This window comes from Salminus brasiliensis, chromosome 1 (assembly GCF_030463535.1).
Source record: "Salminus brasiliensis chromosome 1, fSalBra1.hap2, whole genome shotgun sequence".
Lineage (NCBI taxonomy): Eukaryota > Metazoa > Chordata > Actinopteri > Characiformes > Bryconidae > Salminus > Salminus brasiliensis.
In genome coordinates this window covers 29,739,625-29,765,925 of record NC_132878.1, presented here as the reverse complement: position 1 = coordinate 29,765,925, position 26,301 = coordinate 29,739,625, and the positions used below count along the sequence as shown (strand labels likewise).

At 41.7% G+C, this 26,301-nt stretch overlaps 1 protein-coding gene across 1 annotated transcript; it reads left to right on the top strand.

Moving 5' to 3' along the window:
• The first annotated feature begins 1,511 nt into the window (after nt 1–1,511).
• Nucleotides 1,512–24,844, top strand: wdr26b (WD repeat domain 26b). The gene is made up of 14 exons (XM_072676833.1): nt 1,512–2,133; nt 8,006–8,105; nt 10,608–10,664; nt 13,561–13,697; nt 14,550–14,647; nt 15,306–15,462; nt 15,933–16,071; nt 16,495–16,635; nt 16,798–16,917; nt 17,977–18,122; nt 18,311–18,389; nt 19,457–19,586; nt 19,738–19,932; nt 20,914–24,844. The coding sequence occupies exons 1-14, from the start codon at nt 1,829–1,831 to the stop codon at nt 20,937–20,939; spliced, it is 1,830 nt and encodes a 609-aa protein (XP_072532934.1). The 5' UTR covers nt 1,512–1,828; the 3' UTR covers nt 20,940–24,844.
• Nucleotides 24,845–26,301: the final 1,457 nt, after the last annotated feature.

Sequence of the window (26,301 nt, the reverse complement as noted above, 5' to 3'; positions counted from 1 at the left end):
TTTAGATTATCTGAATGTTTAACATAACAGCTCAGAATTGAAACAAATGATGCTACCTTATATATTTATGTTCTAAAATTTGATTAAACATTATGTAACTCTTGCATGATTGCTCTCTTTGTCCTTTGGCACATCAGTTTTGTTTTATGTTTATTATATTCACATATATGGCAGAAAAAAATAAGAAACGCTGTTGAACTACTGATTTAAGATACACATTTTCTCTTGCCCTCTACTGGTTGCTGTGTGCAGGGGGGGGCGGGGGTCAAGCTTTTATGTGTTAATTTTAGATACATAATGAAGATGTGTTTCCTAAGAAACCTGTTTATATATTTAAACTAAACCTTTGAACATGTGCTGTGTAAACAGTAAAGTAAACAGAGCTTGGTCAAATCTTAGCTTTTACATTCAGGCAAAATGCCATTTTTAATTCTACACCTTCCAACTAAGTTTAAACCCACAGCCCCTGCTGGTCAATCCATCCAGGAAGCACAAAAGGCAGCTTCAGTTTTTTTTGAGCATTATTAAGTGAGCTGTTAAACCTTACATCAAGACCTAACACCTTAAATAATTTAAAACTGGAAGAATAATAAAATGAGATGTTGTAAAGAGAAAATAGTGTTATTTATATAACTACTCATATAAGTGAAAACTGTCAACCCAAGCCCCCTGCTGGGAACTGCATCCAGTGATAAAGTAAACAGAGATTATACCGTTTGAGCTTTTTGAGCAAACTGTTAGTTCTTATGTATCAGGAATAAACACCAAAATAACCTTATTAAAAAATAATAAGAATAACTATAGTTGGAACTGTTGTTGGAAAGGGAAAATAGTGCTATTTTGAACTCAGCCCAAGCCCCCTGCTGGGAACAATGTCCAGTGACAAAGTAAACAGAGATTGTATCTTTGAGCTTTTGAGTAACTGGTTAGCACTTATTTATCAGTAAAAAACACCAAAATTACTTCATAATAAAAATAATAATGATAATAATAATAATGATAATGATAATAATAATAATAATAATAATAATAATAATAATAATAATAAAATAATTTATTTGCAAAAACTTATATACACAAGCTTGGCTATTATTTGGCCAAACACCCAAACTGTCAAAAGATTTAAAATGTTTTTTAATTGAAGTGTAGGCTGAAAGTTTAAACCCATGCCCTCAGCTTCCAGTGTTTGCTGCTTCCAGTGTTTGCTGCAAACAGAGCTTCCTTTTCGGCTTTAGGACTACACTGTTAGCTTTTATGTCCAGACCAAACACCATAAACCACTTTCTAAACGGTTAAATGCTGTTAGAAAGGGGGATCGCTGTTGTTCTGAACTTTAAGCTAAAACTTTTAGCCCGCGTCCCCTGCTGGTCGTCGCTACGCGGTCGCCGCGGAGGCATTTCCGGTGACATCAGCGCAGGGTTTCCATTAGGCTGCTGTGTTTTGAGCAGGAGCGGAGCGGAAGGCCGGAGCCCCCTCCTCCTCCTCCTCCCCGTAGCCCCAGCAGCCTTGCAGCCGCCCTCCGAGCTCCCCAATCCCGGCGTCTCTCTCTCTTTCTCTCTCCCCTTTCGCCCTCACCACGGCCGCTCTCGGCGAGGAAACTCTGGCCTCCTCCGCTTCCTCCTCCTCCGACTCGGACACCGGCGGAGCGTCGCCGCCCCCGCGGAAAAAGCACCGAGCTTCGGCGGCGGAGGGAGTAGGAGAGCCCGGGGCTTCGGCGGGCCTTTCCGCGGCGCTGGTTCTGGCCCTTGCTGCTTCTCCCTCGGACACCAGGACAGCGTCTGCCGCTGCCTTCCTCGCGCGGAGTTCCGGTGCCAATCTCGGCTCCAGCATGCAGTCTAACGGGGCGGGCCAGAACCAGGACCAGAGTCAGGGCCAGGATCCGGCAGCTCTTTCCTGCCTGAGCGCCGCGCAGAACGGGGAGTCTTCCTCGGCCGCCGGGTCGCATTCCAACGGGCTTGTCTCGGGCGCCAGCAACGGGGCCGCGGCCGGGGCTAGCACAGGGTCCGGGCCCGGAGCGCCTTCCACGGTCTCTGCCTCGGAGCTCGGCTCGCTGAAGAAGAAGAAGCGGCTCTCGCAAGCGGAGGAAGACGTGATCCGCCTGATCGGGCAGCATCTGCACGGCTTAGGCTTAAAGTAAGTTTAGCTAAGTGTGCACATAAAATAGACCATGGTTCTGCTTTTTGAGGGGCCCTCGGTGCACGAAAATGCCTCTAAAGCTGGACAAGCTAGCCTGCGTTTGCCCCAGCCATGGGGGATGGGGACTAGTTAGCAGCTGAGAAACAAGGGGGTCCATTTTGCGCAATAACACGAGCAGTCAAGTGCTGTTTTGACATGTCTCAGTTTAACGTCCACACACAAATCTGCAGCGATATGAGAGCAGATGCGTCTGAGTCTAGTGAAGACTGCTTATAGAGGTGTGATGTGCACGAGAGAGAGAGTGTGTGTGTGTGTGTGTTTTATTGCATGATGCGAAATAGCATTACATCATACTTCTAATTTCAGCGAAAATGTCGTGTAATTAGAGCTTAAATGAACGGTGCCCACCGTGACCGTGGAGAGATCTGGCTGTTTTTCACTTGACAGTCGAGCACAAAGGGAAAGATGGCTCTTCTCTTTGCCTGCTCGCTGTTGTTTTTGGTGGATTGCGCAAAAGGCGCAGAGAAAAACAGCAGGTTTGACAGCAGCAGTGGGCCTGAGCCTCTCTGGGGCTCCTCGGTATGGACACTGCGATCACACCGCGGTTATATCGCCGTACATGTCGATATACATACTTATTTTGGGGGAGCTTTGGTGGACAGAGTGAAGACTGACTGACCTGCATTGACTGGTTTCACAACAGTTTCTAATGACAGTTGGCTCTTCAAACCCAGTGTTGTTTACAGAAACCAAAGGCCTCAGAGGAAAGTGCTGGACTGTTGTGTCAGTCGCTTTGTTTACAAAGAGCTACACCTCATGTTTTGGGGTTGTCAGCAAACTCATCTGTTGGCAGTGTTTATACTAGCTATATTTTGAGGAAGTTACCGAATGTTGATTTATGTTGTTGACACTTATTCACATTGAAAACTTGACCTTTTGAGCGAACACACACACACACACATTACTAGAAAGCAAACTTTAAAAAAAAAAAACTACGTCCTTGGTTGAGCAGTCGTATTTTCCTGGGTAGTCAGGTTGTCAGCACAGCTTTTGGCACGTGCATCAAAGCAACAAAATCTTCAAAATTTGTTAAACTAATTTATACCTTGGGGGAAACTAGTGTGTATATATACCTCAACACACACACAGCGAACACGAACACTGATAGAAAAGCAAGCTGGAAACTAAAATGCTATTAATGGGAAAAAGTCAGGACTATTCGATCAATTGCACTGTTTACAGAGTGCTGCACAACATGTCCTCGGGTTTGTCAGCTCAACCTTTGGCATTTGTATCGAAAGACACCACAGGCGCTTCTTTTAGAAGAGCTTGACAATGCTATTTATTGACTAATATTATAGTCATTATCATTATTATTATTATTATTATTATTATTACTACAACAACTTTATATTGGCTTGAATTGTTTTGCCGCATGTTGTCATGTTGACATTGTCAGTTGTAAACTGTCATTGACCTGCAAATTGACAGTTTCTCAGTGGTGGTCAGCTTAACTACTGGGTTTTACATCTAGAGGTTGTGAAATCCAACACTTTTTTTTTTTTTTAAGATTAGTTGTCTAACATAACATCAATGCTGAGCAAAAACCTCACAAGAAAAGGTATTTCTCTAGGTACTTTCATTATACAAGCTAAGTCAATATAAAGAACAATTGCAAGAATCATGTGGTCAAAATATCAGAATGGTCAAAAATACAAGGTGTGGAGGTTGGTGTTCCCCAGTACACTCATTTTTTATTCTACTAGAGATGTAAGGATCGCTTGACTGTTTATCAGTATTGGACGAACTTCAGCCCAAAATGAGATCTGATGATCATTTAGCCGATCTTGAGAGCTGGTAACATCATATGATCCAGTTAACAAGATGCTGCAGTTCCAACCGCTAGATGGTAAAACGTACCTCGCTTTCAGCTGCAGAAACTCCTTGAAGCCACTGTTGAAACCCAAGCACTGAGTGTCATATTGTGTTTTTTTTTTGTTGGTTTGTTTGTTTATTTGTTTTTAAATACTGTATCGGACTTATACTCACATATATGTAGAATGTCTTGTGGGAAAAGCAGAGACTTTTTAGAGAAGTTAGAGTTTTAGCACCACTAACCAGATACCCTTCTTAAGAGTACAGTCACTCAGCCCAGTGTAGTGAGTATCAGAACTCTGCAGAACTAGCAACCACCATTAATGACTCTGAGCTCCACAGTGCAGTTCATGTACTTCAACTGCGGTGAACAGAGATGCATTCAGATGTGGTTGATTCCAAAAAGCAAAGTTCATTGAGTGACTCTGCATGGACCATTACAGAAGCCCTGCATGATGATGCATTACTAAGTAATGCTAGTAAAGGTTTATGTGGCATCCTGTCCCACCCTCTGTCAGCCGATCGTACTGGAAGAAAAGTTTTTGAAATTGCTGTGAGGGAAAACCATAATTCTTTGCTTGAAAAAAAATGTGGGACTGCCCCATTAGTCATGTTATTTTCCCAAAGCATGATGTCTCAGTTTAGCTTGATAACCAACAACAATTGAACTGACTACATCAACACTGCTTTAAAAAAACTGTTACTGTTGCTACTGTTATTACTACTTTGTTACATTGGCCTGTATTGTTTTGACCAGTGTTGTTTCAGATCCTCAACTCCACGGATAGCTGTTATGCTACTAGTGAACACTTGCATTTTTTGCTAGAAACATAAACTTTACATTAAAAAGTTTGTATTAAAAAACACTGGCAATGCACCAACAGCCTCACTCTTTAGACAGAGGTACAAGCAGTGTTCTTAGCAGCTCAACCACTTAGACTAAAATACAATTATAGCACAACATTTAAATGAAGTATTTTTGTAGATATAGATGTATATCTTATTGGTGGAAATGGATATGGCACAGGTAAAGACTGGGCTGCATAGTTCTGACTGACGTTGTTGACATTTCGGGCATTCTTAACTCTTCTTATTCTTAACTGTTAGCTGTTACACCCCAATCAAACATAAAAACAAGAATTTGGTGCCCAGGTTTGAGTCGCTTTGGGGTTTCTCTGAAGTCAATAAATAGTCAGAGGTATACACACAAGGTCAAAAATATACACCCAGCACACTTAATATTAGGTTAAATGCCCCTTAGCAAGTTGTACCTTGACCAGTAGCCATCAGCACCACTCTTCTTGGCAGAGTTGGTAGAGTTCAATTAAGTTTGTTGGCACAAACCTGACTTTTAAGCACAGTCCACAACTTCTCAAAAGGGTTGAGGTCAAAACTTTGGGAACGCCATTCCAAGTGTTAATGTTGGCCTCAATGATAAGTTGCTTTATCCATTCTACAACCCCTTTTGTGGTATTGTGTATTTGATGTCACTGTCCTGTTGGAACATCCAATTGTGGCCCAGTTTCTGTGGTTCTGCTGAAGAATTTTGAGGAAGTCCTTCTTCGGTATTCCATCCACTTTGTGCAATGCACCACATCCCCCTGACTGCAAAACAGCACCAGATCCTGATGCTTCTTCTGTTGTGCTAAACATTGACTGCCTCACTGTTACTCCTCTAAACATACATTGTGTGGACAAATGTATTGGGACACCTGCTCATTTGTCCTTTTTTCCAAAATCAGGGGTGTGGATGGTTGGATGTTGGATGATCACCCCAACTCCACAACTCATTCCAAAAGGATTAGATGAAGCACCATCGTTTCACTTCTCCACAGCTCAATGCTGGGGCCTTCATACCTTCTAGCCCACACCTGGCATGAGGCATGGTGCCAATAGTTCTGTTTATTTGCTGTATTGCAGAGTATCCTATTCTTTTGGCAATGCTTCTCTACAGGAACTAGACAAGCTATGTGTGTGCATGTGCACATCTGTGTCTGCAGGGATTGCAACTTACAGTAAGCTGAAGGCATTCCACAAACAAATTTGATATATAATGTACTTCGGTTCATTGTGGCCAAACAACTCGATTATCTAGTCCTTAAATGTCTCATTGTAGTGTGTGTTGCTCAGTCCAGTGAGTGCTGTCAAACATTTATGTGAGCACAGAGAATTTACCAGCTGTAGTCAATCATGATCACTAACAGGCAGTTAAGAGGCTTGGAATTGGAGTTTGCAGCACCATTAAAGTGGGTGTATGCACATTTTGACCCTCTATGTATAGTTTATATTCTGTGTTCATTTACGAAAGCACCTGAAATGATCCTTTGCACCACATGCATGCATGTATGTTTGTTTTTGTTGTTGTTTTAAGACATATGTTAAAGTAAAAGAGTAGTTAAGAGGCATCATTGAAAGTCCAATATTGCCATTACTTCCCTGTCCATGAGGAGTGTATTACCAAAGCTATTTACTGTTTCGGATTATCTGACTCCCTTGAGCCAAACAAAAGGCATGAAAAGTATCATCTTGAGCTAATCTGCATACCTATAGCGCACAGCTATGCAGTGATTGGCCAGAGAGCTCTTTGGTACATAGCAGCCCAGTATTCAGCATTGAAAAGTCTGTTTAACATGGTTATAAGAGTGTATATCAATTAGCACAAGCTGCAACGTGTAGCATCTGGTTTGCCACTCTGAATATGCTCTCATGCTGTTCAGTTGGCGTTTAGACTAGAAGCCACTGCTTCTGAGCTTCAGATTCTAAGTTTCCGTTTCAGAGGTTTCTTTCTTGCTCTCAGAGTGAAACTGTCAGTTGCTAATTACCGTCATGTCTGGATGATTGTGGCTGGGCAGGGTTTTCTTTGCCTGCGGACAGTAGCGGTGTTGTGGCAGTGTGGGGGTGTTGCTTTAGAAACCCGCATTAGCGAGGTATTTGAGCGGTTGTTGGGCGGGGGGCTTCGGGTCGCTCTGAGGTGTGTGTGAGCTGTTCTCTGGTTGATGGCGCCCGTGGTATGCAGCCTGGAGCAGCTGCTTTTCATTAGAAACGCGCCTCGGGTCTAATTTTAGTGCACATCCCGCCTGCTGAAGCCATCAAGCGCTGCATTTAGGCTGTTTCTCGGGGAAATCCTGCAAGTCTGGGCCAATGGAGAGAAATTCCACTGGCTCAGTCCAGCCGCAGCCTGGAGCCCTGGGTAAATGCGGGCAGCTTTAACCCAGCATTTATGGCCCAGTTCAGTAGGGTCAAAATGCAGACAAGAATTTCGCTTATTAACAATATGATGATGATGATGATTAGGACTGCAACTATTAGTTGCCACGATTAAAGCCACTGTCATGTAATCAAAAATAGTAATTCTCTATATAATGCTCATTTAAGCCATGCTCTCATTCTGACAGACTGTAATACAGTGCAGGAACTGTAGGGGGAGCTCTATAATGCTCTATAATGTTCATATGATCCACACACTCATTCTGACAGACTGTAATACACTACAGGAAGTGTAGGAGGAGCTCTATAATGTTCATATGATCCACACACTCATTCTGACAGACTGTAATACACTACAGGAAGTGTAGGGGGAGCTCTATAATGCTCTTCAATGTTCATATGATCCACACACTCATTCTGACAGACTGTAATACACTACAGGAAGTGTAGGTGGAGCTCTATAATGCTCTTCAATGTTCATATGATCCACACACTCATTCTGACAGCTTGTAATACGCTACAGGCAGTTGGAGGACATGACTTTGTTTATGTAAAAGCACTAATTATGGTTTTGGTTGTTTCCTTTTGTTTTTTTGGCTGATTAGTTGATGAATTAAATAATAATCTATAAGTTGACCTGTTACAGAGAATGAATCATATATTACAGCTGTTCTGTAAAGGTTAGAAATTAGGAATGGACTGTATGTGATATAGGATAGAATGAAATGTCACTGCAGACTAACCTACCAGCTCTCTCTCCCCCCCCCCCCCCCCTCTCTCTCTCTAGTCAGACGGTGGATTTGTTGATGCAGGAATCCGGCTGTAGACTCGAACATCCTTCTGCTACGAAGTTTCGGAACCATGTAATGGAAGGAGAATGGGACAAGGTGTGTGTGTGTGTGTGTGTGTGTGTGTGTGTGTGTGTGTGTGTGTGTGTGTGTGTGTGTGTGTTCACTGCAAATGCCAGCATCCTCTCTTTGGTCATTATCACACAAGCCTGTACATAAAATTAAAGAAACGCTTTTGATCACCGGATCCAATTAGTGATTCGCCAAGATATGTTTAGTACCTGATATTTGTCTCCTTAATTCAGAATGGCAAATGCTAGGCTAACATGGCTGTCACCCTCTAAACCCATGCCAAAAAGCTTTGTTTATTTGCTTCAAAAAGTGTTATTAAAGCAGATTGCAAAGACTTACTTACACATTTTATATAAAACTGGAACTACATTATCATCCTCAGAACAGCATGCTTTGTAGTGCTGTTCAAACTGGGTTGCCCTGCATTGAGTGATGCCACATATTGTGCTGAAGTGGTTTCGGGTTACTCCACCAATCAGCTCTGTGGAGAAGTTTGGCAACTATTTTAATAGTCGATTAGTTGGTGATGTCATCAAGCATGTTTAATTAAACCAGTCTAATTACACTGTTAGAAATTAAACCTGCAGCTGATCAGTGTTTATTAAGCACTAACAGTCTCCTCTGTATGCTCAGAAAAGCATATTTCTATCACATTAACAAAATGTATCATGATATGATAATATATTGTCATATTTCCCAACTCTAGTGTTAAGTTATGATCGTTTTTATAGTTCACAATGAGACGTACTGTTTCCCAAACCACCCCCACAAGTCTGTGCCACCTTAATAAACACCTGGGTACGGCCGGTTTGAGTGGTTTTGGAGAAGCGCATGTATTTTTTTTTATTATTTATTTATTTTTTATTTATTTTTTTTAATTTGACAATTGACTGTTAGTGTTTGTTAGCTACTAGCCTGGTATCTGCAGCGCTAAACTAGTGATTCAGTTGGGTGCATTTGGACACCTGTTCGCTCATATTCTGTTTATCTGTGTTGGCTTTCCAGTCAGTTCTGCGTGTAATGAGTGTGTGGAGCATCAGCAACAATTAGTGTCAGTAAAACTGCTGTAGATGTGCGAGTTATTTGTGTTCTTGCATCGTAACATTTCTTTACTGAGGTGAAGCCTGTATTTACTGCTTTTTTTTTTCACCAGTTAAGATGGTGTCCCGTTCACTTGGAAATGAGATGTTATTTCATCTGCATTTGTGTCATGAGATGCTTGAAAAACAGGATTAGCTTAGCTAGCTAGCTACGAGACCACAATACTCAACCCTTCACACACCCAGGGGAAGTTTGTTCCACCACTTCGGTGCCAGGACAGGCCGAGCCATACTCGGAAGTTCGAAAGGCGCTTTTGACCATTAGCATCAACAGCGGAGAGGCTGGTCCATTCTTGGCTTTGTAGACCTGTGTCAGGGGTTTGACTCTAATGCGGACAGCTACAGGAATCTAGTAAAGAGAACGTAGCATTCTGGATTAGTTGCAGGGGCCTGATGGTGCGCAAAGGGAGACCAGCCAGAAGGAAGTTGCAGTAAGTTGCAAGTCTTGAAGTGACGAGAGACTGAACAAGCACATGGGTGGCCTCTCTATAGAGGAAGAGAAAAAGGAGAAATTATTTATTACTTGTTTCTTTGTTTGAGTTTAGTTTATCTCTCAGCCAGATATGTTAACAAGGCTAATGATTAATAGAAACTATGACCAAAATGCTAGTGGCAGGATGCCAAACCGAGAGGTTGAAACGAAGTGTCAATCAAACCTGTTTTTTTGGGTTCTGTTAAACCCTTAGTTAGTGCGTTAGCATGTCTGACTGAACTGCTGTTTTTGTTTTGTTTTTTTTACAGTACCACAGCGAACTTTATTTAACACTTCAACTTCAGCATGTGCTGCTTTTTATAGTTGTGGAATGCTGTTTTGCTGATGTTTTGATGTGGGTTACATACACAGAATGACTGTTTTTGAGGTGTAAAGTTAGCTTGCATGTACTTATTAGCTTTCTTCTTATTTATCAGTAAAAGTTAAGTATTTCTTTAAGACATATCTTGGCATCAACCAAACTTTAAATCATGTTCATCATATCTGTATGGACGGATAACTGCTTTAATATGCAGAAATATCTGCATTTTATTCATAAGTCATTGCTGCCAGGCCAAAACCTTATAATTAGGTTTGCATTGGGTCGTCCAAATTTTATGTGAAACAGATCAACAGTTCAAAATTGCTTTTTACATTAACTTACGTAACGTTGGAAGTTCTTCTGTAAAGCTAGTATTTTGGAAGTACAAGACTTTGTTCCAACAGGGACGATATGTTATTCGTCTGTAATGCTGATCCAGGGGAATTGGTGCAACAGTGCTGCTAACGGTGGCCTGGGTCGATACATCTCTAGTATTACTGGGCAATTCAGTTTCATACACCACGTATAAGCGAGTCTCTGTCCGGTTGTTACACCATTACACCTCTGCACCGTTTGCCATGTTGCCAGGCGAAATTGCTGAACTAACTCTTTTGTTTGTCTTTGTGTGAACACAGGCTGAAAATGACCTCAGCGAGCTCAAAGCCCTGATGCATTCACCCAACGCTATTGTGGTAAGCCTCACACACACACTTACACGCACACTGGCAGGCTTCTGGAACGCTTCTGTCTCTTTGTGAGTGCTCAGAGGTTCTGGAGCCCGGTCTGGAACGAATCATCCGGAGTGCGCTGATGAAGCTGAGGAGGATTCTGATTGGGTGATTTGATGCGCTGGAATGTCTTTGGCAGCAGATCCTTGAACTCCTCTGTGAAGCCGTCCCGTATCCCCACCCAGCACCCCTGCTTAGGGTGTTGGGCTAGTTATGTCCAGAAGTTTAGGATAGTGTCGCCAGTCTCAGCTCTGTTAACATGCTATTCCTATAATGAAACGATTAGAGCTGCAGTTGCGTTTGTATTGATTGAGGTTATGTCATTAGATACACTTCCGATTTAGAGAGACTACAGACAGGTGTGTTCTGCAACGTTCAACACGTTCAGCATGCAGACGAGAGCTGCAGAACACACCGTTCCTGAAGTGGTTAGTAAAGCTACCTCTTGTTGGTCCAGAGAGACAACAGAATCTCTTAAGAGTCTAAGCTCTAGCTTTAAAGATGCCTTAGAGGTCTGGGGACTGTGGTACAGCCGGCTAATTAAACAGCAGCAGCTCGTTAGTGGGAGTATCTGGAGAGTTGCTGCTTTGTTTTGATGGTAAGAAGCTCTAAAAATATAAAAAGCAACCAAAGTGACATCTATATGAAATTATTGTTAATAAATTATTGGAAGTGTTCATGCATTTACCTTATGCGTAATAGTGCCTGTTAGACTGTTGACGCAAGGAGTCAGTGGAGGTGGTGTCATTTTTGGGGGTTGGGGAGGGGTACACTTTGAGCCTGTTAACACCAATCAATCATTGCTTGAATGCCATGAGTATTTTTGCTGACCATGTGCATCCCTTTATGACCATAGTTGACCCATCTTTTGAAGGTGATTTTCAGCATGAATGCACAATGTTTTAAAAGTAAAAGCTGTCTTCATATCTGAATACAGTAGAACACCTTTGAGATGTGGTAGGATGGGAGAATCATATCATAAAAGTGCTTTGGGAAATATCTACAGAATTGCTCGATTGGAGTCTTGTCAATATAGACCAGAATAGCGAAGAAAGGTTTCTAGCATGTAGCTGTTTTGAGAGCAAAGACGGGCCCTACCGAGTATTAAAAATAGCGTTCTTAATAAAGTGCTCAGTGTAAATTACCGTGCTAAATAAACCACATGTACAGACATATGCTAAATTGGTGCATGGATCCTTATTATAGCCTGCTTCTAGGGTTCTTTAAGTGAGTATGTGATTATTTAAGGGTGATGCTAACTGTGGCAAATTGGGGGGGGGGGAGATACATTTTCTCTATTTTCATGCAACTCGCCTGCATGCAGTTGTTTTGCTTTTAGGCTTAAAATCAGCATCTCGGGCATCTGACAGTGTACTCCTAACCATTTAAAGAAATAGCTTACTGTGAGGGAGCTTGTAGAGGCATTACACTTCCCAGACATATTGTTCTGTTCCTCCCTGCAATAAACAATTGTGTGCAAAGGTTTTCTAGAACCTTTCAAAGTATTAGAGTTTCCCCTTAAAGCTGGTCCCAGCATCTTTGGGGATTGCTTAAGCGTGTTAAAGAGTAGATCTTACTGAGCCTACAGATTTTATTAACATGCATGTGTGTACAGTACAGTGTTCTCGCCCAGCATGGATAGTCAGTGTGACCCACAGATAAGCTGTGTGTGATCCTCCTTCAGTATCAGCTGAGAGCAGCTTGCGCACACTGCAGAACACACTGCAAAGGGTGGCGGGTAGAAGGACATTGTGGCGAAGCCTCAATATAGATATCAAATTTTCCTGAGGTGAGTTTCCTTGTCTAAAAATGTTAGAAATATGATGTTTTATGATCCATTCAGGTATTTAGTTCTCTAAGAGTGCTGACCACTGTCCATCATACACTTGCACAGGCATATCATGAACGAATTTATGGAGCACATGCCCAATATGCAATGAAAACAGGGTTTCTACAGTTAGGAGTGACCAATACGACAGTGCAGCCTCTTTCATACTCAAATAAAAAAAAAATGTGACCGTGTCATAGCGGTTGTGCCAATCAGCCTGAGTGGATAAGGATGAGGGCGATATGTTGGTGGATTGAGAAGCTGCTGTTTTAATTGCTATCTGTTTCAGATTTTTTTTTTGTTTTTACTGCTCTGTTCTGGCAAAGTGCACTCTGGTGTCCCCAAGGCACCATTAAAGGACATTATTTCCAGCAGCAGGAGGGGTAGGCCATTCCGGTCCTGGAGAGACAGGATCCGGCAGTTTTGTGCTTTTCCTGCTCAAGCGCACCTGATCTCCCTATTAAGCACAGGCACACCTGACACCCTATTAGTTGCCAGGTTTAGTAGGTCTGTTAGGGCAGGGAGGTCAGCAAACTGTGCTGGACTCCAGACTCCGTTGCCCACCCCTATTTTAGAGTGTTTGCATGTGCTCTGTGTCATGTGAGGACTAATCCACAGGCTGTTTTGAATAAACAGTAGGGTTAAAGCTGATTTTTGCATCACGTTCAAAGCTATATGGTCTTCTTTATGGTAGACAAGGGTTTGAGTCCTCTGCTGGACAAGCACACCACACGACCCTAATAATAATAGTCTCATTGGGCAAGAGTTCTAACTCCGCATTTCTCCTACCTGTGTAAGCTGATTCAAATAGAAGTTGCTCTTGATAAGAGAATAAGAGGGTCATCCAAAAGCCACGAATGTAATTGCATCAATCACCACTGGAATTGTACTTAACTAATAAATGGCAAAAGCAATAGGCGGGGGGGGGGGGGGGGGGGGTTTAATATGAATTCTTTTTCAGTTTTGTATTTAATGTGCACATTTCTCTGATTGAACCTTTCCCCTCTTTGTTTTTTTTTTGTGTGTCTGCAGAGGATGAAGTTCCTGCTCTTGCAGCAAAAGTATCTAGAGTATTTGGAGGATGGGAAGGTCCTGGAAGCATTACAGGTGTTGAGAGGAGAGCTGACGCCGCTTAAGTACAACACTGACCGCATCCACGTTCTCAGCGGGTAATTGACCAGTACTCCAGTAACTTATTGCACACCTCCACCAGGCAGTATGATATGGGTACCACACAGAATCCAGAACTGTCTGTACCCTGGCCGAATAAGCTGTGTGCGTTTTCCATTGCGGCCCAACAGGACCCACGAAAGTACGATGGGTTCTCTCTCTGGTCTGTGTGGGGCGTTCACCACTTCACCACCAAACACGCCTCCATCATTCAGCCAAGCTGCTTTAACAGCTGAGCAGATGCATTTTTTTTTATAAATATATATATATATCAGTGTAGGAACTGTTACGACACTCAGTCACAGTATTTCGAGGTCATTTGGATTCCTATTGTAATTGTCTGGAAGAAGACACTTATAAAAGGAAGGCATATTGACCTCCAAAAATGGTTGCCCTGTCCTTTAAGAAATTACAGATTAAGACAGAATGCTGTGAGGACGGTTTCCTACACCCAAAAGCTCTAGAGAACTAGAGAAAACTGAGGAGGTCTGGTACAAGAGGAAGTCTGAGAGACTCATGTCCACAACATCATCAGAGGACAAGTTTCTGAGAGTCAACACCTTGTGTAATCGGCAGCTCACATGACAACACCTGGTAGCACATCTACACAACACTGGACCAAGTCTCAGTTTCAGCTGTGAAGAGAAGACTTGGAGCTGCAGGTTTGAGTGGCAGTAAGAAAGTCAACGCTAAGATGGCAAAACAAGCAAAGCAGGCTTGTGGACTACTGAAAAAATTAATGGTGTAAAACATTTGTGTGTGTGTGTGTGTGTGTGTGTGTGTGTGTGTGTGTGTGTGTATAAAAGCAGTGTGTTCTTGTGTAGCTGAAGTGTGTGTTTCCTGTTTTGCAGGTATCTCATGTGTAGCCATGCGGACGATCTGAGGGCAAAAGCTGAATGGGAGGGAAAAGGGGTCAGCTCTCGATCCAGACTACTGGACAAACTACAGAGTAAGGGAAAAAAAAAAAACACGCATACACTAGAACACTTTCATCCACTTGATTGTAAACATGCACATGCATGTTTTCTCTCATTTATATACACAAGCTTTCATTTTAATTAGCAGTAAAATGGTACATAAAAGTAATGGTTTGGTGCACCTCATGGTTCGGTACAATGGGTAAAAAGCAAGCCCTGAGACTCCCCAAAAAATAAGGCTAACTCAGGTGTCTTTTCACTGATTCACTGAACGGATTGTGTAGCCTACTTATATATGGTCATTTTACCCTAAAAGTGAGTACTGTGGTTCGCTGAACCTTACTGATATCCATACAGTGATAATTTAGTCCAAGTACATGTACTGTTACACCTCTATTATTAAGCTATTGGTAAGCTTACTGGTCTGGTATGGCAGAACCAGATTAGAAGTAGGTCTGGCCAGCTTTATGGTGCTCTGGCCACGCCTGGCAGTAGGCATGGTGCGAATAGGATTCATGTTTATCTGCTTCAGAGAGTCCTATTCTATTGACAGTGATCCTCTACAGGGACTAGACAAGCTGCGTGTCATTAGAAGAGGTGTCCACAAACATTTGCACATACAGTGTATCAGTACTTATGCTATTTAAGAAAACTGTTAATGTGTTTATGTGTCTGTGTGGGCGTGTTTAGCGTACCTCCCCCCCTCTGTAATGCTGCCTCCGCGTAGACTCCACACACTCCTCCGGCAGGCAGTGGAGCTGCAGAGGGACCGCTGCCTTTATCACAATACCAAGCTGGACAACAGCCTGGACTCAGTGTCTTTACTGCTGGACCACGTCTGCAGCAGGTGCACACACACACACACACACACACACACACACACACACACACACACACACACACACACACACACACACACACACACACACACACACAAACAGGAAGGAAGAGCTAGGCAGAGAGATTACAACCAGTCACAGTCAGGGTGAGGTCAAGGCAGCAGTAAGGACCAGTTGCAGTCAGGGGAGGCGTCAAAACAAAGGAAACTGATGAGGATTAATTACAGTCAGGGGGAGGAGTCATGGGAAACGAATGAGGAGCCAGTTAGGCCAATAACAGTAAGGGGAGGTCTAGGGACAAACAAGGCAATGGTTATGACCAGTCGCAGTCAGAGGGAGGAGTCTCAGAACAAATGATTAGGATACATTTACTTATTTATTTATTTGTTTGTTTATTTATTTAGCTACGTAGCCAGCTATGTTTGCTCAGTCTTCTGCTCTCTCACCCACGGTCTGTATGCGTCTCTTTGTTCTTTAGAAAGCAGTTCCCGTGTTATACCCAGCAGATCCTGACAGAGCACTGTAATGAGGTTTGGTTCTGCAAGTTCTCCAACGACGGCACCAGACTAGCCACAGGCTCCAAAGACACCACAGTCATTGTCTGGCAGGTGGACCCGGTCAGTGCCCTTAAAATGCACTTCTTCACACGAAACACCTCAGATTTTTGTGCATTTTCCCTCCTATCATATGTGTAGTTGATTTAATCATTAATTATCATCATAATTCTTTAGTTTTCCACTAAAGCCATTTGGTTAGTGTAACTAAGAAGCAAGCTTATGCCACTCGTGAGCACAGTGCTGAGTGCAAGTGTCAGTCCATGTGGAACAGCAGCACCTTGAAGCTTGAATTTAGAATTTAACAGGGTTATGTTAAAACAGATTCAGTCTCTTAGAGATTGCTGAAAAACTCCGTACACCTTGGGCTGCTTCTCTGCAAAAATTGCTGTAATTTCTTTAATGTTATGCTGGGCCTTCAAGGCTAATGTTGTTGAACAATGCAGGCTTATAAGCACACATACAATCTCTCCTTCTTGTTGTCAGGACACACACCAGCTGAAGCTGTGGCGGACGTTAGAGGGGCACGCTTACGGAGTGTCTTACCTGGCCTGGAGTCCGGACGACACTTACCTCATCGCCTGCGGACCGGACGATTGCTCTGAACTCTGGCTCTGGAACGTACAGGTAACTCAGTGTTTTGTTTTTTTATTTTTGTGTTACTTATTTTTAATACAGAATGTGTTATTGTAGTTGTATTGAATTTTATGTATTAAAAATGCTTTTAGTGTTTTGTATAGCAAGTGCTGATGGTGTGTTGAGCTAGTTTTGTCTCCCCCTTGTGTTCAGACAGGAGAACTGCGTACAAAAATGAGCCAGTCTCATGAGGACAGTCTGACCAGCGTGGCCTGGAACCCTGATGGCAAAAGATTTGTCACAGGTGGACAGCGGGGCCAGTTCTATCAATGCGTGAGTCAACAAGGGCCTTTTTTGTTTTCAAGACTGATTATGGTTCATCTATAGGAGGCGGTGTTGTTGTCAGCGGCAGTTTAGAAAGATGTGGTGAAGCTTCACATGTTTTGGAGGAAGCGCTGGTAGCATCGTGTTATATTGTGGAGTCCTAGGCTACATTCACATTACAAGCCTTGTTGCTCAATTTCATTTTATGAATTATTTTTGACTAGGATTAGCCCTTTTTGCCCTGAGGACAGTTGTCTTTAGTGTGAAATAAACCTGCTCTGAAATGACCCACATGCGTACATCTACATCTGTGAATGTCGTGAGCATCATGAAAATGAAAGTTAGAAATCCTAACTATGGCTCCTGGCTTCCTAGTGCGTTCTGAGAGTCATCAGAGCTGGTTTTAGATTTCAAGAAATCTAATAAAGACAGCTGGAGTTTAGCTCAGTCAGTGAATTTTACATAGCAAGTATGTCTCAAGTTCGTTCACTTTTTTACATCTGCGCATGAGTGGACACTGGTCTGGATCAAGAGGAGTCTCGCAGAAAACTGTAAACACCCTGAAATTGTGGCAAAAGATTCCAGAAATGTCTGTAAACATGTAAGCATGTGTGCATTCACTGTTTTCATCGAGATGCCCTATTTTCACAACCTTTTGTAGCGCTCTTCGTAGAACTGATTGTTCTCAATAAGGGCACATAGCCAGGAATCGGCTACGTTTCTGGTCTAGGGACACCGGAAAGTGGCTCAGATCAGATTTTGTACATCCACACAGCTCTGAAAAGATCACGTGTCAGATTAAAGCAACATTGTGATATTTTTAACTTACAATAACTGCTTTAAAATCATGTTAATGGTACACTGACTGTAATTAAGAGAGTAGCATCTCTACCTTTACCACTCCAGGTCAGGAATGCTGCTAACCGCGTGTTGTAACTTTGGTAATGTTATTCTACCAAATCCAATTCACAGACTTCAGATGCCAGTTCTGTATCTCTCAGCTTGTGAAAAGCCCAAGGTGGGAATGGTGTGATTAGCTGATGTGATGTCTCTCTTCTGATTGGTCAGGATCTGGACGGTAACCTGCTGGACTCCTGGGAAGGCGTGCGTGTGCAGTGTCTGTGGTGTCTGGGCGACGGACGGACAGTTCTGGCCTCTGACACACACCAGCGTATCCGCGGTTACAACTTTGAGGACCTTACAGACAGAAACATGTCAGTAAGACTTTCCGTGTAGAGTTTGCACCGTTACTGATGATGATGCTGAGTGACATTATGCTTTTCACAGAGTTCCCACTGACTCTCTTTCTCTTTCTCTCTCTCTCTCTCTCTCTCTCTCTCTCTCTCTCTCTATCTCTCTATCTCTATCTCTATCTCTATCTCTCTCACTCTCACTGGTGCAGAGTTCAGGAGGACCACCCTATCATGTCTTTCACTGTTTCCAAGAATGGAAGATTAGCTTTGTTAAATGTAGCAACTCAGGTGAGCTGTGTGTGTAAGTGATACTATGGTGTGGTGAGTGAGCAAGAATGCAGCAATATTATCACAGTACTTTGTTTTCCTTTGTGTGTATATATATATACACACACACACATACATGTGAAATCAACCTGAGATGAAAGGCAGTGCAGTTGGAAAGAATAAGGAATGAAGGAGATAGATGACAATAGGCTTAGATGATGAACTTGAATTCTGGCAAACTGTTATTGTCCACAGAATTATTGTAGTAAACCAGGGGTGGGCAAATCAGTCCTGGAGGGCCAGATTTTTGAGGATGTGCTTTTCTGTCTCAAACACACCAAAATGTGCTGGACTCCGGCCCACCCCTGCAGTAAACGATATTTTCACAATATTATAAAGTAATACAAAAAATTGCGACTCCACATGGGGTCATGTGCTTGTATAGGCCTAAGCTAGTGAACATGGCTGCAATTACCTATAAAACCTTAAAGCCTGGGCCTCATTAGATTCATAAGGTTTTTTTGGTCATGTACCTTCAGTCATGCAATGCAATGTGCCAAAAATAGGAAATCAGCAGCTTTGGTATTGAAGGTATAGAATGAGTCTCCTTACCTGAATTTTAGCTAAAACTACAACTAACCAGTAAAAGAGTGCAGATGCTAATGAGAAATAAACTGCTTCTACCAAAGATATTTTCTCCTCAGTGAACAGTGTGCCAACATGTTAGTTTCTTTTTATGGTTTCTGGACCAACCCTTGGTTCTCCTTGTGCATGTGTTAGGAAGTCATCCCTTTCAAGGACACTTGACCCAAAACAAAATTTGTACCTTTTAAAGACTTTTGTATCTTATCTTTAGGTAATGTACACTAGCTAGGGAGATTTTGAGAAGTGGCCAATAAAGCACTTCTGAATAAGAGCATCTATGTAAATGAGTAAGGGCTAAAACATTTTTAAATTGGAATCTTACTGGAAATTTACATCCATGCTCCTTGTTAATTTGTAGCATTTTTGTGTATACATACAGGTGATTTTAAGTATTCTCTCGTGTGTGTGTGTGTGTGTGTGTGTGTGTGTGTGTGTGTGTGTAGGGAGTCCATCTCTGGGATCTGCAGGACCGTGTGTTGGTCAGGAAGTATCAAGGAGTGACCCAGGGCTTCTACACCATACACTCCTGCTTCGGAGGACACAATGAGGACTTCATCGCCAGCGGCAGTGAAGGTACACACTGCCTTCTCCTCAAAGCATGTGGACTGGTTAAGCTACTCTATTAGATTACTCTATTAGACTCCTAAAATGTGTTTACGTTACTTTATACTTTTCAAACGTATAAGCGTGTGTGTTTCTCTCTTTCCCTCTCTCTGGCTCTCAGATCACAAAGTGTATATCTGGCACAAGCGCAGCGAGTTGCCAATAGCCGAGTTAACGGGACACACTCGTACAGTGAACTGTGTGAGCTGGAACCCGTGCATACCGAGCCTTATGGCCAGCGCTTCAGACGACGGCACTGTCCGCATCTGGGGCCCTGCCCCCTTCGTGGACACACAGGAGGTGGACAGCTTCAATGGTACGCTCATGGAGGACAGTTAATGGCAAAAGGACCTGGATCTAGAACAAGAAAACTTCCCAACATTGCTGATTATCTGTGTGCTTAATCGCAAGGGGTATGGGGGGTGGATGTGTGGGTAGGTATGAATTTGTATGAGTACAGAAGGGTGCGGATGGGTATGGGAATGGAGTGCTGTGGATGTGTTGTAGCATGGGAATGGAGGGGTATGGATGATGGGTAGGAATATGAAGAGGTTATGGGAGGTATGCATGGGTATATGGATGGGTGTAGATGAGGTGTGGAGGGGTATAGATGATGGGTAGGAATATGAAGAGGTTATGGGAGGAATGCATGGGTATATGGATGGGTGTAGATGAGGTGTGGAGGGGTATAGATGATGGGTAGGAATATGAAGAGGTTATGGGAGGTATGGATGGGTGTAGATGAGGTGTGGAGGGGTATAGATGATGGGTAGGAATATGAAGAGGTTATGGGAGGAGTGCATGGGTATGTGGATGGGTGTGGAGGGGTATGATTAAGAAGGGATATGGGTATGGATGGGTAAGAAGATGGGATTGGAGGGGTATAAATGAGTTTGAGGAGGAATGGCTGGGTATGAGAATGAATAGGGGTGGATGGGTGAGGGAATGTGGTGGTGTGTAGGGTTTTGGATAGGTATGGGAGTATGAGTATAGCATGGTATAGTAGAGTATGAGTGTAAAGGAGTATAGATGGATATGAGTATGTTTGTGTGTGAGGGAGGGTTAAAGTTCGGTATGGATGGTAATAGAATGCTATAGCTGGGTAACAGGGTTTTGTTAGTTTTTTTTTTTTTTACCTCTCAGTGGGGTAGTCGAGTGTTTGAGTAGTTTGAGCACAATTGCCTACATTTAGATGTCTTCTAGATTTAGTAAAGAGCTTCAATCAAACTTCTTATTTAAAGAGAAACCATAGAATGTGTTTATGATTTACTAACACTCTATTTTTCTCTCTCTACAGAAAACTGCAGTAGCATGGACAGTTGATGGTGAAGTCTTATTTTCACAAACAGAAAAATTCTAAAAGAAAGAAACCAATTCTTCATCATCTTCCACCCACCGCAAGACAAGCAAACAAACGAACGAAGTGGAAACTGTCCGAAGCAGAGAATTGAGTACAATTTTTGCGCCAGCTGCGTCGCGTGAGTGTGCGAGTGTATGAGTGAGTGTGCGGGAGTCTAAAAAAGGGGGGAATTTGGGGGCTCGTGTTTGGAAAATTGTCGTTGCGGCAACACTCGGCACAGGCCTGGCGCAAAGCTGTCACCGTGGTGACCCGTATCCATCCTGTATCCATGGATATTGCTCCCCCCCTTCGCCTGTGGGACTTCTCATCACTGAGCTCTGTGGACGAGCAGGAAGCACACGCAATCCTCAGCCGGTGGCCCAGCAAGTGCGTCTCACTCCAGCATGTGTGTTTAGAGGGGCAGGGTAGGAGAGGGCGGGGCTTATTGGGGAGGTGAATTTGTTTTTTTGTTTTTTTTTTGGGAGGGGGGCTGTCTCGCTCATATGCTTACACTTGCCACTCCTCAAACACAGTTTTTAAAAAAATAAATGACCCCCCCCCTTCTTTTTTCCTGACCACAAACAATACGATTTTGGGGAATTTTTGTTTTTTTTTAATCATTACAGACTTTGTTATTAATATTGACGTCAGTCACAGATATTAAGTGTTTTTCAGGAAGATACATTACAATCTTATGCAAAAGTTTGGGTACCCTTGGTCAAATTGTGATGGTTTTTAAAGTCTAAATAAGTTCACATCTTCTACAGATGCATACTTCTGCACGTTCTACAGCATAAGTACTGTTTATTTATGAATTTAACAGATTGAAATAAAGAACATTTAAATGACGTGTGTGCAAACGTAATTATTTAACAAATTTGTTAAATAAATTAAGCAGTTATTTAAGGTAAACTTGTTACATTTCATTTTGTTTCAATTTGTTAAATCCAGAAAATGAAAATAAATGCTCAAGTTTTTTAGAACATTTTTTTTTTAAGTTTGTTACTTACAAACTTCATACACTAGAAATTTCACCAGTATGTAATTTGACCAGTTGTGCCCAAACATTTGCATAAGTCTGTATTAATTCTCCCCACTGGCCACAGATTCTGACTTGTTTTTTTTTATTATTATTATTAATACAATTCTGTTACTTTTGTTTTAATGCATATATCTCTTCCCTCCTCCCCCGTAAACGAGACGTTCTTAAGCCAAATCCTTTTTCCATTTTCTCACCCTCTCAATCTTAACTGTGACCTCTGATGCTACAGTCTTCTTAAAGATGTAGGGGTCAGTAGTGAGGTCAGGGGTGGGGATGTGGACGCTGCTGGTCTTGGGAATGATTGTCTGGAGCTTTTTGTTTTGTTTGTTTGTTTTTTTTTGTTTGTTTTTTTTTTCCTTCCTACGAGAACAAGTCCTGCTCCATCTGTAGCACACTGCTACTCTGCCCTCTGTGTGTGTGTCTGTGTTACTGTTTCACACCAGCGTGTGTATGAGTGTGTACCAGGTTTAGTTAAATAAATCATTTTAACTGACTATGATTTAAAAGCCCCTGGAAGACCATCATCTGTGGAACAAAAAAAAAAACTCTGAAATCCTTTTGTAAACAAACATGCAGGCTTTTTTTTTTTTTTTTTGGTTTCTCCCCTCTCTCTCTCTTTTTCCCAACCCCATCCCCTTCTTCTTCTTACATTATCACCGCGTACCTTAGAGGTGGTGTTCAGGTGAACGACTGTGGAAACCGAAACCTGAAATAAAAGCAGAGAACAAGCAGAAAGCGCTGCACAGCATGTAAACTAGGTTGAAACCGGACGCAGCAGCAGAAAGAGCTGGTTAATGAACGCATCCACAGCTTTATTTAAAGACTGCCTCCGCCTCTGGCTGCTGATGTAGAGAGTGGGCTTCAGGTGCATGCCCTTTGTGCTTTTCCTCTGAGCGTTCACATGATTTCCTTAGCAACTACATGAACATGATTTCACAGATTTGCATATTGTGTCCACTACAGGACTGCATCCTCCTCATTTATGCATTTATGACCTATGCAGCAAAACCCCCGCCCATAAAACACCTACCTTTTCTACCTGAAGGTGATGCCCAACCTAAAATACCTGGATTTTTTTTTACTTTAAGGTAAAGCCCCACCCTAAATACCTTCTTCCTGTAGAAGAAGCTCTGGCCCAAATTACCTGCCTTTTCGATCAGTTGTAGTAAAGCCCAACTCCTCATAAGCCACACCCACTCCTCCTTTTTTTTAATTATTATTATTTAACGGAGCAGCACAGTAAACCCTTCTCCATTTGCACTACATATCCTATTGTACTTCTGCCACCTTGAAAGTGTGACGTGTGTTAAACTGCCATACATGCTTTGGTCAGGAGGATATTTCGCACAAAAAAGTTTCGTTTTTTTCTCCAGTTAAGCCCAAAAAGCCCAAATGAGGATTATCCAACAGAAGCCCCCCTTAGCTTTTTTGTTTGTTTGTTTGTTTTTGTTTTTTGTTTTTTCCCCGCTCCCCACCACACACACACACCACCACCACCACCTGGACCACACTTACTTTTTCGCTTATCTGGCTAACTGTGCAGTCTTGCTTTGTGCGATGATAAACCCCTGATGATTCTAGGATCCACCAACATGCCTGAACGTTTTACCGCCACACGGCTCTGTCTGTTCATTAGGAATCCCACAATGGGGTCACTCTGTTTAACAGTATAGGTGCAGAAATACCTGTTTGTAGGCAGGTGAGTTGTCTGTGTTGGCGACTCTGACTATAGAGCTTTCTATTCCCCTTTTATGGTGACAATATATTATTTGCTATGGACTGATATGACATGTTTAAAGAGACTGCTTTTCTGTCTGTTTTTATTATTGAACAGTTTTGTTACTTTTTTTTTTTATTTTGGTAATTAATATCATTTTTGTTTCTTTTTTCTTCTTTTTTTTTTTTTTTTTTTGTTTGTTTCTTTTTGGTTGATCTATCCCTGTATTATCATATTAAACTATAACCAGCCAAATTGTCTCCTCCTTTTTGTTTTGAATTATTATGATTTGATGTTAGCATTCTGTTTTGCTTACATTCGCATAGTTTTATTAACAGCTTTTTATTTGTTTGTTTGTTTAATCGAATTTGACTTTTTGAAAATGCACTATCGAGTTTAGTGAGACGCTCACCAAACCTTTCCAAGGCAATACGACGTGGTTTCAACACTTTTCTTGTCCTGCGCTCAACCGCAGGCCTGCACGTGCCATTAGCCAGATCAGAACAGAAGGGCTAGCGAGGCCTGAGGGCATGTACTGTTAATAGTTCAACATTTGCAGAAGGTGTTTGGTTTGTTTGGGATTGATTTGGGTTTTGTAGCATCTAATCCTTCAATTTCAGCTCATTTCCGGCCTCCGTCTATCAGAAAGTCTGTCGGAGAGTTAGCGGTCACGTTCTGTCATGCTAATACTAGTCCTCATAAGAGGAAGTGCACAGAAAATGGTTCATTCTACCTTAAAGACAACAAAACCTCTTGTCTAATGCCTGCCACTCCCATCACAGTCTGTCTGTTAATGGTAAAGGGGAGGGTTGGTGGGGACTAGCAAAACTAGCTTTTAGCTACATTTTAAGTATTAGCCATGCGTATGTGAACTCCATCGCTAACCCCCACAGTGTGGACATGCTAACATAGGGCTTAAATGTTTGTTCTTCAGTCAGCCCTGAGCTAAAGTATGCAACTTTAGAGTACCATGTGTTGTCTAATACACACACACACACCCTTCTTCTTTTAGATCCAGTTTTGTCTTCTCGGACTTGTTGGGCTTGCCATAAGGCCTTATGTGGAGTGTGTGGAAGGACAGAGGGAGAGTGTGTATGGTTCATGGTTCAGGGTGGACTCTCCTGAGCTTGTTGGGGGAGGGGGGTTGGGAGGGAGGGGGGTGATTCCTTTTTGCGTTAACTGTTATTTCAAATGTGATTGTAATGTTTTGTATTGTTGTGTAGGAGATGTGTTATGTATGCATATTTTCAATAAAGCATTCAGGGTTTTGAACATGGACATGAGCTGTGCACATAAATTAAAGCAAAAAAAATGACAAATATAAATAGATAGATTTGAGATTTAGTGGTTTTAGAGAAGGTGGACAAACAAACATTTCATTCAGATTCTAGACAGTTAAATACAGTCTTATGCAAAAGCGTATGACATTTTCTGCCCATTTTAGACAGAATTTCTATTTATTATATTTGCCATTACTTTTGCCCAAGCCAGATGTTAGGAATTATTGTCATTCCAAATATTTTAACTTGACTATACTTAATAATGAATCATTATTTAGAATGAGCAGATGTATGTAGAGAATGTGACTCCCTAAAATTAACAATACATGTCATTTAAACAGGGGTGCTCAAATAAGACCATATATATGTATATATATATGAGCCCATATTATGTAAATTAAAGAGTTGTATGGTGTGTGAACACTATCAGTTCCAGTAATCTCAGTCCATACAGTATATATATACTTTTTCATTGTTTTTCCCCCTTATTTATGTCTATTCAGCCCAGTCAATTTATCCCAGCTCATTCAGCCTGGATCTTTTTTTGTGAGCCAATCAGTATAGGAGTAATATAAATATTTCTGTCTTAAAGGCACAGTCTGTTTACTTGTACGTTTACTTTTATGGCATTTAGCTGATGCTCTTATCCAGAGTGGTGTTTAAGGTTACTTGTATGACAGATTAAATGGAGCTCTGGGGGAAAACTGAGGATAAGAGATTTTTAAAGGTAGCTCTAATTAAACACACTTCAGTGAGTGTCCTGGTCTTGTCCGTCACACACTGTAAGAGGTGAGTTGGTGTTCTAACATCAGCACCCTTGGAGGCTTTAACCTTTCTTGTATGAATCTTTAAAAAAAAAAAACTTTTTTAGCTTTCACTGGAAGTCAATGGAAAACTCCAATAGAATTACTCCAAGTGATTTTGGAGCATTTCTATTGTGCCCATATAATGTTATGAACAACTGTCAGTCAGATTAGGTCAAAATGTACATAACATAACAAAAGATTTTTTGTGTGACAGCCAAATAAAACCATAAGTAAAATATTACTATACAATAAGAAGAATAAATGAAAAAAAAATTACAATATAAAAAACATATAATAATTAATAATACAACAATATAGATTAATGACTTAAAACATATTTTATGCATTGTTGATCATACAATATCAGTAATAAAAATAAAATTAATAATTATATACAATAAAATAATCGCTTTAAATTTTTAACTAATACTATTCAGTTACGCTTTTTATTACTAAACTAATATTTATTACACTGTTGTGTTTTTTTTCTGGGGGCAAATG